This window comes from Arachis hypogaea, chromosome 12 (assembly GCF_003086295.3).
Source record: "Arachis hypogaea cultivar Tifrunner chromosome 12, arahy.Tifrunner.gnm2.J5K5, whole genome shotgun sequence".
Classification (NCBI taxonomy): Eukaryota; Viridiplantae; Streptophyta; class Magnoliopsida; order Fabales; family Fabaceae; genus Arachis; species Arachis hypogaea.
Window position 1 is genome coordinate 59,682,934 of NC_092047.1, and position 11,412 is coordinate 59,694,345.

The 11,412-nt window shown below is 40.8% G+C and overlaps 1 protein-coding gene across 1 annotated transcript; it reads right to left on the minus strand.

Moving 5' to 3' along the window:
- Positions 1-362: 362 nt before the first annotated feature.
- On the minus strand, positions 363-752 carry LOC140176731 (uncharacterized). The gene has a single exon (XM_072208275.1). It carries the CDS (start codon positions 750-752, stop codon positions 363-365), a length of 390 nt encoding a protein of 129 aa, XP_072064376.1.
- Between the last annotated feature and the right edge of the window lie 10,660 nt (positions 753-11,412).

The window sequence follows — 11,412 nt, forward strand, 5'->3', positions numbered from 1 at the left end:
CTCTGATGTGATGGCCGCAGCAACCCTCATAGATTTTGCGGAGTATGTACTCCGTGTCCTTGGGCTCGATGCATTTGAGCAGGGGTTGCGAAAATCCTTGTTTGTATAGTTGTCTCGTTATGACGGTGTTAGTTAGCGGCTTCCCTTTTTATCCGTTTTGCCTCCTTCGGGTCCTCGGGTAGTACTCCGTTGAGGAGGTATTGTAGGATGGGGGAGGTCCATGATTCCTGGTCGGAGATCGGCAGGCTGGTGTCGGTGGTGTTTGATATCAATGGCGTTCTGATGACTTCTTGGATTAGTAACCGGTTGCCTTGTCCCGGTTTGGTGCTGGCTAGTTTCGAGAGCAGATCTGCCCTTGCATTTTATTTTCTGGGAACGTGTTGTATGGTTACCTGGTCAAATTCTTCCTTTATTTTGTTTACTTTGGTGAGGTATTGTTGGAGCAGGGGGTCTCGTGTTTGGTAGTCTCCGTTAACTTGGGAGCTGACTACTTGTGAGTCGCTGCATACCTCCAAAATTTTTGCCCCAACTTCTTTGGCTAGAGTTAAGCCGGCTAAGAGAGCTTCGTATTCTGCTTGGTTATTGGATACTGGGAACTCGTATCGAATGGATTGTTCGATTACGATCCCGTTTTGACTTTTGATTATGACACCGGCTCCGTCGGAGGTGGTATTAGATGAGCCGTCTACGTGTAGTTTCCAAGATTCGGGGATGGAATTTCCTGGTGTCATCTCAGCGATGAAGTCTGCCATGGCCTATGCTTTGATTGCATTCCGAGGTTCAAATTTTATTTGGAATTGGGATAGTTCGATGGACCATGCTAGCATCCTTCCCGCTAGGTCGGGCTTCTGTAGGACTTGCCTGACCGCTTGGTCGGTTCGGACCGTAATGGGGTGTGCTTGGAAGTATTGTCAAAGACGACAGGATGCCGTGAGGAGCGCGAAGGCAAGTTTCTCGAGGCGTGAGTAGCGTGATTCCATGTCTTGTAAGACTTTGCTTATGAAGTAGATGGGCCGTTGGGCTTTATTCTCGTCTTCTCGGATGAGTGCTGCTGCGAGAGCTTCTTCTATTATAGATAGGTACAGGTAAAGGATCTCTCTAGCGAGAACTAAGGGTTCCACTAGGATTTTCTTGAAAGGTTGGAACGCTTTTTCGCATTCTGTTTCCCATTTGAAGGAGATTCCCTTTTTCATGAGTTTGAAGAAAGAGATCGCCTTTTGAGCTGATGCGCTGAGAAAGCGGGATAATGCGGTTAGCCGGCCAGTGAGTTTCTGGATATCTTTGAGGTTTTTTGGGCTTGTGATAAACCCATATTTTATGATATATTTTGTGCTTAATCTGAGTGATTTATTCAATCCTTGACCCACTTATTCATATTAATTGCATGGTTTTACTTTCCCTTCCTTATTATGTGATGTATGTGAAAAACATGTTTCCTATGCTTAAAAATAATTATTTTGATTACCCTTTATTTCCATTCGATGCCGTGATTCGTGTGTTGAGTAGTTTCAGATCTTCTAAGGCAAGAATGACTTAAAGGATGGAAAGGAAACATACAAAAATGGAAGGAAAGCACAAAACAGAGTTTTTGAAGAAACTGGCAGCCACGCGATCGCATGGGCGACGTGGCCGCATGCCAGCGCGAAAAGACATTGACGCGGTTGCATGACTGACGTGACCGCGTGACAAGAAAAACTCCGAATGATGCGACCGCGTGACCCACGCGGACGCGTGACAGAGGCCACACACCAGAAATTGCAGAAAATGCTCATAGCGAATTCTGAAGCCCTTTTTGGCCCAAATCTAAGTCCAGAAGGCATAGACCAGAGGTTATGAAGTGGGGGAATGCATCCATTCAAGGAGAGTCTCCAATTAGTTAGTTTTCCATGATTTAGATTTAGTTTTGAGAGGGAGATTCTATCCTCTCTCTTTAGGATTAGGATTTAGATTAGGATTCTATGCGCTTTTAGAATTATCTCTTTTTATCAGGTTCAATATTCCTTTTTATTATTTTTCCAATTTTATTTATGAATTCTTCTATGTTACAGATTACTCTTTGAATTAATGTTATTTGAGGTATTTCAGTTTATTATTGCTTTCTTTTATTTACATTATTGTTATTCCCATCTGAAGACATTTTTATTCCAGTAGATTTACTTTTCTCCTTTTGGTCTTGGTTAAGAAATCAGTAACTCAGGAGTTATCAAACTCAAGCATGATTGATAATTGTTATCTTTGCTAATTGAACTGAACTTCTATAATCCTAATCTTTCCTTAGGGATTAACTAGGATTCGAAGATCAAACTAATTAGTCACTTGACCTTTCTTTACTTTAAGTAAAGACTAATTGAGTGGAATTGAGATTCAATTTTCATCATAATTGATAAGGATAACTAGGATAGGACTTCTAATTTCTCATATCTTGCCAAAAGTGTGTTTTACAGTTATTTATTTAAATTATAGTCTTTTACTTATTTTAACTTGCAATTTAAATTACTTGTTCCCTACCTTCAAAATCCCAATTTACAATCTTCATAACCAATAATAAGAACATACTTTCCTGCAGTTCCTTGAGAAGACGACCCGAGGTTTAAATACTCGGTTATCAAATTTAAAGGGGTTTGTTACTTGTGACAACCAAAACGTTTGTACGAAGGGATTTCTGTTGGTTTAGAATCTATATCTACAACGCGACTATTTTTATAAAATTCTTTACTAGCAAAAAATCCTAACGTCAAAATGGTGCCGTTGCCGGGGAATTGCAATCGTGTGCCTTATTATTGGTTATTGTAAATATTTTTTTTACGTGTTTATTTGTTTTTATTTTCTTCTTTTATCTTCATTAGCTACTATGAATTCTCACCCCTCTCGCTTTGAGTTTTGTTCTAATATTGTTGAAAGGAATGAAAGTTATAACAGGAACATGCATCAAGGTCAGAGCAATCAAAGATGGATGGAGCCAAGAGGATCTGATCAACCCTTTTGGTAGCAACACCCTCCAAGACATCATGGACAAAGACCATTCTACAATGCATACCAAGGCAATGGACATGGTGCACAACCTCGTAGTTACCAACAAGCCCCACCCTATGCTTATGGGCCATCCTCTCAACACAACCTTGAACCACTACACTCACAAGCTCCTTTTCACCATTCGCCACCATATGATCCTCATTTACCCCGATTCCAATCCAATTACTCCCAAACACCACCACTTCCCAATGTACCACGTCCAAATCCATCACCCCAAGAATCAGAAGTTCGCCTCAAGGGAACAGTAGATCAACTTCAAACAACCCTTCATCAACTGGAGCAAGTAATAAGTCAATTATCTTCTAGACGTTCGAACATTCAAGGGCCTCCCAAAGCCCCATGTGGGCAATCTAATGAAAGGTGTAGCATGAAGGAGATATTAGAAACTCCAGTGGACAAGACAGAGCATGACTTCGTACTAGAACAAGCAGAGGAAGCTGTCATTATACAAGAAGAAGAGTTGGTTGAAGACTTAGGAGACGCTGAACTTCCATGGAAACCCAGAGTTGTGGAGAATTCTATCAAGGCCGTTACAATTGATGCTAAAGAGGATAGTGTACAACCCCCAAAGCAAGTCTCTTATGAAGAACTAGATGGAATGACCCAAGAAGAAAATTCTCTTGATGATGATAGTCACAAGTCCAATTCTTCTAGTAATGAACTTGCATCCGCGAGTGAATTCTCTGAGATCGAAAAATCTTTCCCAAGTGAGTACGAAGATGATACGGAGGTAGATTTTTCCCAACCTCCCGTTTATGACTTGAGTGACGAGGAAGACATAGAAGGCTTTGATCAGGACATGGATACATTCGAAGAATCTTGCAAAGAAGTGAAGAATTTCACAGAAGAGCACAAGGGAGTAAAACTCACAAAACCACTGGAACCACCTATCCCAAGGCCATTACCACCCAATACAAGCTTCAAGTGGGTACAATCCTTAACCTTTAGCTTTATTTTTCCACTTGAATATGGTTTGCTTGACACAAATGGCCAGCTTAGAGCTCTCTACGGCTTTAAGAGTAAAAGGGAAATGGCTCGTACTCAGAGCTGGTGCACAAGGTTCAACAAGGTTCCACGCTTCGACTCAAAGTGTACGGATCGACATCATGATCTATCAAATGGATCTCGGAAAACGTTTGGTTATTCTGGTGAGAATCTAATTTCTAAACCGCCCGGATGGAAAAATATAGATTAAGATGAAGGCGGATTTAAAAGCCAAGTTTGGGATCCTGGAATTTATTCTGACACTCGTCACTCCGGGAGCTTGAGAATCTATTTGAAGCTGCTCAGAAGCTTTACATGCCTAGTTTGGGACCCCGGAGGTTATTGGCATTCCAAGCATTGGTGGAGATTTCTGGATGAATTTAAGCACAAGCCACCATAACAGTCAGCTCATCCAATGTCCAACTTAAGGACTTTAACTAAAAGTGCTAGGAGGGAGACAACCCACCATGGTATGATCGTTCATTTTTTCAATTTTAATTTTATTCCGTTTTGTTTATTTTTGAGTTTTATTTTATTTTACTTCATTGAACCTGGAATCATGCATAACATTCATATTAGCATTGCATTCTGCATTTTGCACAAAAAAAAAGGTTTACGACGTGACCGCATCATTCATGCGATCGCGTCAAGTTGCGAAAAATACTTCCCACGCGACCGCGTCATTCACGCGGCCGCGTGATCTGGAGATCGGCGTAAACATCCAACGACCAGAAAGTTAGGCTGGAATCGTGCGGCCATTGTGCATAAAACACCCACGCGATCGCGTCCCTGATGCGATCGCGTCACTTGCACAACATCAATCCCACGCGATAGCGTGAGCGACGCGATCGCGTCGCATGGATTGCACAACACCCTAAAAGGAGACAGAGAGTTGCGCTGAAATGACGCTGGAATCGTGCGTTTAGCACAATTTCCAGTGACGCGATCGCATGCCCCAAGTGATCGCGTCATTCGCTCCCTAATCCATTCCATGCGATCGTGTGTCCCATGCGATCGCGTCAACCACCATTTCAGCCCAACCACGCGACCGCGTGCCCCACGCGATCGCGTGGATTCAAATTCCATAACCCCCCAGTCACGCGAACCTTACCATTCGCGCCCCCCCCAAACCCTTCTCCTTCCTCTCTTCTTCTCCAACCACCCAACCACCACCCAGCCACCATCATCGACCACCCAGACCCCGTCGCCACCCACGCCCCCCTTCCCCCTTTCCCCTTCTTTCTTCTTCTTCCTTCTTCTTCCTCCCTCCACCGCCACTGCCCCCTCCGCGATCACCACCCCACCGCGCCGCCGTCACCACCGCGCCCCCGTCCGCCACCCATGCCCCCTCCCTTCCTTCCCTTTCTCTCCCCCTACCCCCATTGCCCTTCCCGAAGCCCCTGCCTCCGAATAGCAACGGCCGCCGCCTCCGCCACCCTCCTCCGCCGCACCCGACGCCACCGCCACCATCCCCCAGCCACTTCTCTGCCCCACTCTCCTTAATTCGCCTACCAGGTTCCACCGAACGCCACCCTTTTATCCATTCGTAGTTAATTCATATTTTTTCTTTTTATGTTCATATTTAGGCTAGTTAGTTATGCATGTTGTAGTGGATTTTAGGTTGTTAGGTAGCCTAGGATGTGGTTAGTGGATTTAGGCCTGTTTAATTGCGCTGTTCGTGTCTCTTGTTTTATAATTTTCGTAATTCTGCTGTTGCTATATGTTAATAATGTTCATATGCCGTTCTTCAAGTTCATTCTTGTTCATACTCTTTAATTGCAATCTGTTTATTTTCCGGGACAATCCAATACAGCCGGAATGCTGCCCAAATTTTTATAAACTGTTTTTGACTTTCATTCATGTTTTGGTTTTGGCTATTTAAACTCTGCTTTACTCTGCTTTTACCAAACCAATTCATGAATGCTAGGGCAAGCTTTCTTATTCTTTTTGATTTCATGGTTCTTAATCTGCATTTTTGATGTTTAGATTCCAATTTTCGCTATTTCTATATCTATCTGAGTCATCATCAACTTAATTTCCTTGTTTGGATATGAGTTACCTATAGCTTCTATATGTGAATGCCTGTTACTTGGAATATGATCATTATGCCACTTACTTTACCCACTTTTTACTAACTCATTTTAACTTCCTAAACTATTTTTCATTTCTAACCAAACCTAACCTTTCAAAACATTTCTTCTGGTTTTTTACTTTCTTTTAACATTCTAACCAAGGCATGATGATACTTTTTCTAATTAACTTGAACTGAAGTACATTTTGGATTGTAACATTTTTCTTCTCAGTATTCTAACTCTTATACAATCCTTAATGCAAAATTGCTTAACTCAATTTCCTCTTCTATTGCTCCTTTGCCACTTTGTGTTTCTTTTGATTATTTGCCTATTTGTTTTCCTATTTTTTATTATATCCTGGTTTTCTGTCTTTCAGGATGTCTGCCAGCCAAAGAAAAGGAAAAGCAAAGGCTACTACTGACAAACGTAAAAGAGGAGAATCCGCTATGTCCATCATGGATATCATGCACGATGACTCCTGGCGGGAGAAAAACTTTACCCCGCAGGAGAAGGCTGACCAGCTACTCCCTGCTACTGATCCAGTAAAGTTTGCAAACCGATACTGTGAGCTGAAGTATCCGGTGTTTGCAACCTCCAGGAACCTGTACCTAGAGAGGACTCTGAAGATCCCAGAAGAACTCCAGCAATACACCTCTGATCAGATCAAACAAAGAGGCTGGTTCTTCCTGGAAAGAAACCTGACTGAGGTCAATGCATCTTGGGTAAGGGAATTCTACTGCAATTACTTCAAAACTTCCCTAGATGCAGTGAACCTAAGAGGGAAGCAGATTCTGGTCACTGAAGAGGCCATAGAGGATGTTCTGAAACTTCTGCCTAAATCTGATCAGCTGGATGGTTATCAAAGAGATGAGGAGGATATGCGCTTCATGAAGTTTGATTGGGATGCAGTCAAGGCCAGGATAGCCCTTGACCCGACCGTTCCATGGATCATGGGTCAGAACACCACTATGCCAAAGGGAATCAAGCGGATTTACTTAAATGATGAGGCTCGGCTATGGAACCAGATCCTGAGCAATTTTGTCATGCCGAGTACCCATGAGACAGAGATCCCTGCCGCTATGATCACCCTTCTATGGTGTGTGATAGAGGGTAAGGACCTGTACCTGCCACGCTTTATCCGGTACTATATGGCCAGGGTCCACGTCTGAGGCACTCTTCCCTTTCCTTATCTGATTACACAGCTAGGCCGTCGAGCTGACGTACCTTGGGAGGATGCTGATGAGAAGCCACCTGCTGCAGAATGCAAGAAGATTATCCCTCACAGCATGAACTTTCTGGCTTTCGGCTATAGACCTCCATTCCTCACTGCTACTGCTGAGACAGCTACACCATCTGCCGGCCCCTCTTCTTCCACAGCTACCCCTACTACCACCACTGCACCTCCACCTGCCTCAGAGCCCATCTATCACCTAGTGCACCGCCTGTTTCGACGGCTTGACCAGATGGAGCGTCGCAACAAGCGACGCTATGAGCACCTGAAGCTGATGATACGATCTGGCGACATCCCCTCCGAGCCTGACACACCATCCGAGGCATCTGAGGAAGAGGCGGATGATCACGAGGCAGAGACCCATCCACAGAGCGAGGCTGCGCAGGCAGGCACAGAGCAGGCCGCATCACATCAGGAGGCTCTGCCTCAGATCCAGGCTGTAGACCCCGAGATCCCTATCCAGTCAACACCTCCTCTGCAGCAGGCAGATCTTCAGACTACCACCACAGAGACTCCAGCTACCCACCTTTCCAGTGATGACACCCCTTCACACTCTGCTTGAGTGAGCATCAGGGACAATGCTTCATTTTAAGTGTGGGGAGGTCGCCATCTCTGGCGTATTTTTGGTGAACCACTACAGACTCTCTCATTTTATTTTGCTATTTTTCTGTATTTTTCTCTTTATTTTTATTTTTATTCTCCTAGTACTTATACGTTGCTATTTTCATGTATTTATACTCTATTTTTTGTATTTTGCATTTTCAGTTCATATCGCCATTTAGTTTAGTAGCAATTCTAACTTATTAGTTATAGAAATTGTGGATTAATTAGTATAGTTTACCCTTTTTAGCATAAGATAGCTTAGTTTAATTTGAAAATATAAAAAGGAAGTAAACTAGAGACTTGAACATAATAGAAACAACCCACACCTTGTATATATAGCATTATATGTTAGTTAGTTAACAACATTTCATCAAGGAGAAACACAAACTCTAAAGCCATTCAAAATAAATTTTACATTGAGAATAATGGGAACTTTTAATTTTACTTGCATGACATACATAATTGATATATGATTTCTGAGTTAGAGAACACACAGCCTGTGAGTTTTGAGCTTAATTGTATGGTTACATTCAAACCATAATTTTTATTCCTGTGTGTTCTGCCCTTCTTTTTTTCTGATGTTCTTTACTTTGTTTTAATCTATATGTCCGATTATAGAATAGAAATACATACCAAGAGAGTGATTGAGGCCATTGTTTAATTTTAGCTCACTTATCCCAAATTAGCCTACCCTTTACATCACCCTTGTTAGCCCCCTTGAGCCTTTAAATCCCCTCTTATTCTATAAGCCACAATACTAGCCTTAAACAGAAAAATAAAATAAAAATTCCAAGTTGAATCCTTGGTTAGCTTAAGATAGAAAGTGTGTAATTGTTTAAGTGTGAGAAACCTATTGGGAACATGGATGATAAAAACAAAAGGTAGAAAAGTTGAAAAGAATAAAATTATTCAAATAAAAATTTTGGGAAGCATGCTCATGTAAAATCAAATAATTGAATTACCATGTGCAATAAAAAAACAAAACAAAAAAACAAAAAAAATGTTATTTTTCAGTATTGGAATAAAGGGGATACAAAAGGATTTCCCAAATGCAAAATAAATGCACATGAGACAAAAGTTAAAGTATGAGCATGTAACATCAAAAGTGGGAAAAAGTGGGAACATAGGTAAAGAAGTTTTGCTTTACAAAGTATGTATGTTAGATGAGATCTTAGACTAATCAAGGATTCACTTAATTAGCTCACTTAGCCTTATACATATACCTTTACCTTTACCTTGGCCCCATTACAACCTTAATTAAAGACCTCATGACTTTGGTATGTCTATATTCTATAATTGTTGATTGGTTAGATGAAGAACAAAGTTATAGAAAGGAAGGATAAAAAGAAGAATAGAGTGATTAACCCAATAAACACTGAGTGACTAGAGAGTAAACACAAAATCCAGTGAGGGTTCAATAGCTCATTAACATATATCTCTGCTTGAATTATTAATTGTCTTGCAAGTTTATAAAATATTTTTCTCTCCCATCTCAACTGTAAAAGTGCTTTATCATTATCTAAGGTTTGGCTATGTATATATATATATATGACTCCTTGAGAATGTGAATTAATTCAACTACATGTAAGCTTTATATACAAGTGAATAACAATTAAGAATTGCATGATGCATCTAGGTAGTTGCATTTAGAATAGATTGCATTGCATGAGACTCCACCACTTTAACCTTACCTTACTCTTTATCTTGGACTTAGCATGAGGACATGCTATTGTTTAAGTGTGGGGAGGTTGATAAACCCATATTTTATGATATATTTTGTGCTTAATCTGAGTGATTTATTCAATCTTTCACCCACTTATTCATATTAATTGCATGGTTTTACTTTTCCTTCCTTATTATGTGATGTATGTGAAAAACATGTTTCCTATGCTTAAAAATAATTATTTTGATTACCCTTTATTTCCATTCGATGCCATGATTCGTGTGTTGAGTAGTTTCAGATCTTCTATGGCAGGAATGACTTAAAGGATGGAAAGGAAACATACAAAAATGGAAGGAAAGCACAAAATAGAGTTTTTGAAGAAACTGGCAGCCACGCGATCGCATGGGTGACGTGGCCGCATGCCAGCGCGAAAAGGCATTGACGCGGTTGCATGACTGACGTGACTGCGTGACAAGGAAAACTCCGAATGACGTGACCGCGTGACCCACGCGGACGTGTGACAGAGGCCACACACCAGAAATTGCAGAAAACGCTCATAGCGAATTCTGAAGCCCTTTTTGGCCCAAATCAAAGTCCAGAAGGCATAGACCAGAGGTTATGAAGTGGGAGAATGCATCCATTCAAGGAGAGTCTCCAATTAGTTAGTTTTCCATGATTTAGATTTAGTTTTGAGAGGGAGATTCTCTCCTTTCTCTTTAGGATTAGGATTTAGATTAGGATTCTATGCGCTTTTAGAATTATCTCTTTTTATCAGGTTCAATATTCCTTTTTATTATTTTCCCAATTTTGTTTATGAATTCTTCTATGTTACAGATTACTCTTTGAATTAATGTTATTTGAGGTATTTCAGTTTATTATTGCTTTCTTTTATTTACATTATTGTTATTCCCATCTGAAGACATTTTTATTCCAGTAGATTTACTTTTCTCCTTTTGGTCTTGGTTGAGAAATCAGTAACTCAGGAGTTATCAAACTCAAGCATGATTGATAATTGTTATCTTTGCTAATTGAACTGAACTTCTATAATCCCAATCTTTCCTTAGGGATTAACTAGGATTCGAAGATCAAACTAATTAGTCACTTGACCTTTCTTTACTTTAAGTAAAGACTAATTGAGTGGAATTGAGATTCAATTTTCATCATCATTGATAAGGATAACTAGGATAGGACTTCTAATTTCTCATATCTTGCCAAAAGTGTGTTTTACAGTTATTTATTTAAATTACAGTCTTTTACTTATTTTAAATTGCAATTTAAATTACTTGTTCCCTACCTTCAAAACCCCAATTTACAATCTTCATAACCAATAATAAGAACATACTTCCCTGCAGTTCCTTGAGAAGAGGACCCGAGGTTTAAATACTCGGTTATCAAATTTAAAGGGGTTTGTTACTTGTGACAACCAAAACGTTTGTACGAAGGGATTTCTGTTGGTTTAGAATCTATATCTACAACACGACTATTTTTATAAAATTCTTTACTAGCAAAAAATCCTAACGTCAGCTTGCCATTTCGAGGACAGCTCTGCATTTTTCGGGGTTTACCTCTACCTCGCGTTGTGTGATCATCAAGCCGAGAAACTTTTCTGCATCCATCCTAAATGCACGTTTGGTCAGGTTGAGGAGCATTCGATGCTTCCTTAAGGTATCCATTATGAGTTCGAGGTTGTTGATGAGTTGTTCGCTAGATTCGGTCTTTGCGAGCATGTTGTCTATATAGACTTCTAGCTTGGTCCCGGACAGATCTTGGAATATTTTGTTAACGAGTCTTTGGTAGGTGGCTCCGGCGTTTTTTAGGCTGAAGGG

Coding starts and splice junctions, on each gene's coding strand:
- LOC140176731 (XM_072208275.1), bottom strand. CDS start 752: ATGGCAGACTTCATCGCTGAGATGACACCAGGAAATTCCATCCCCGAA.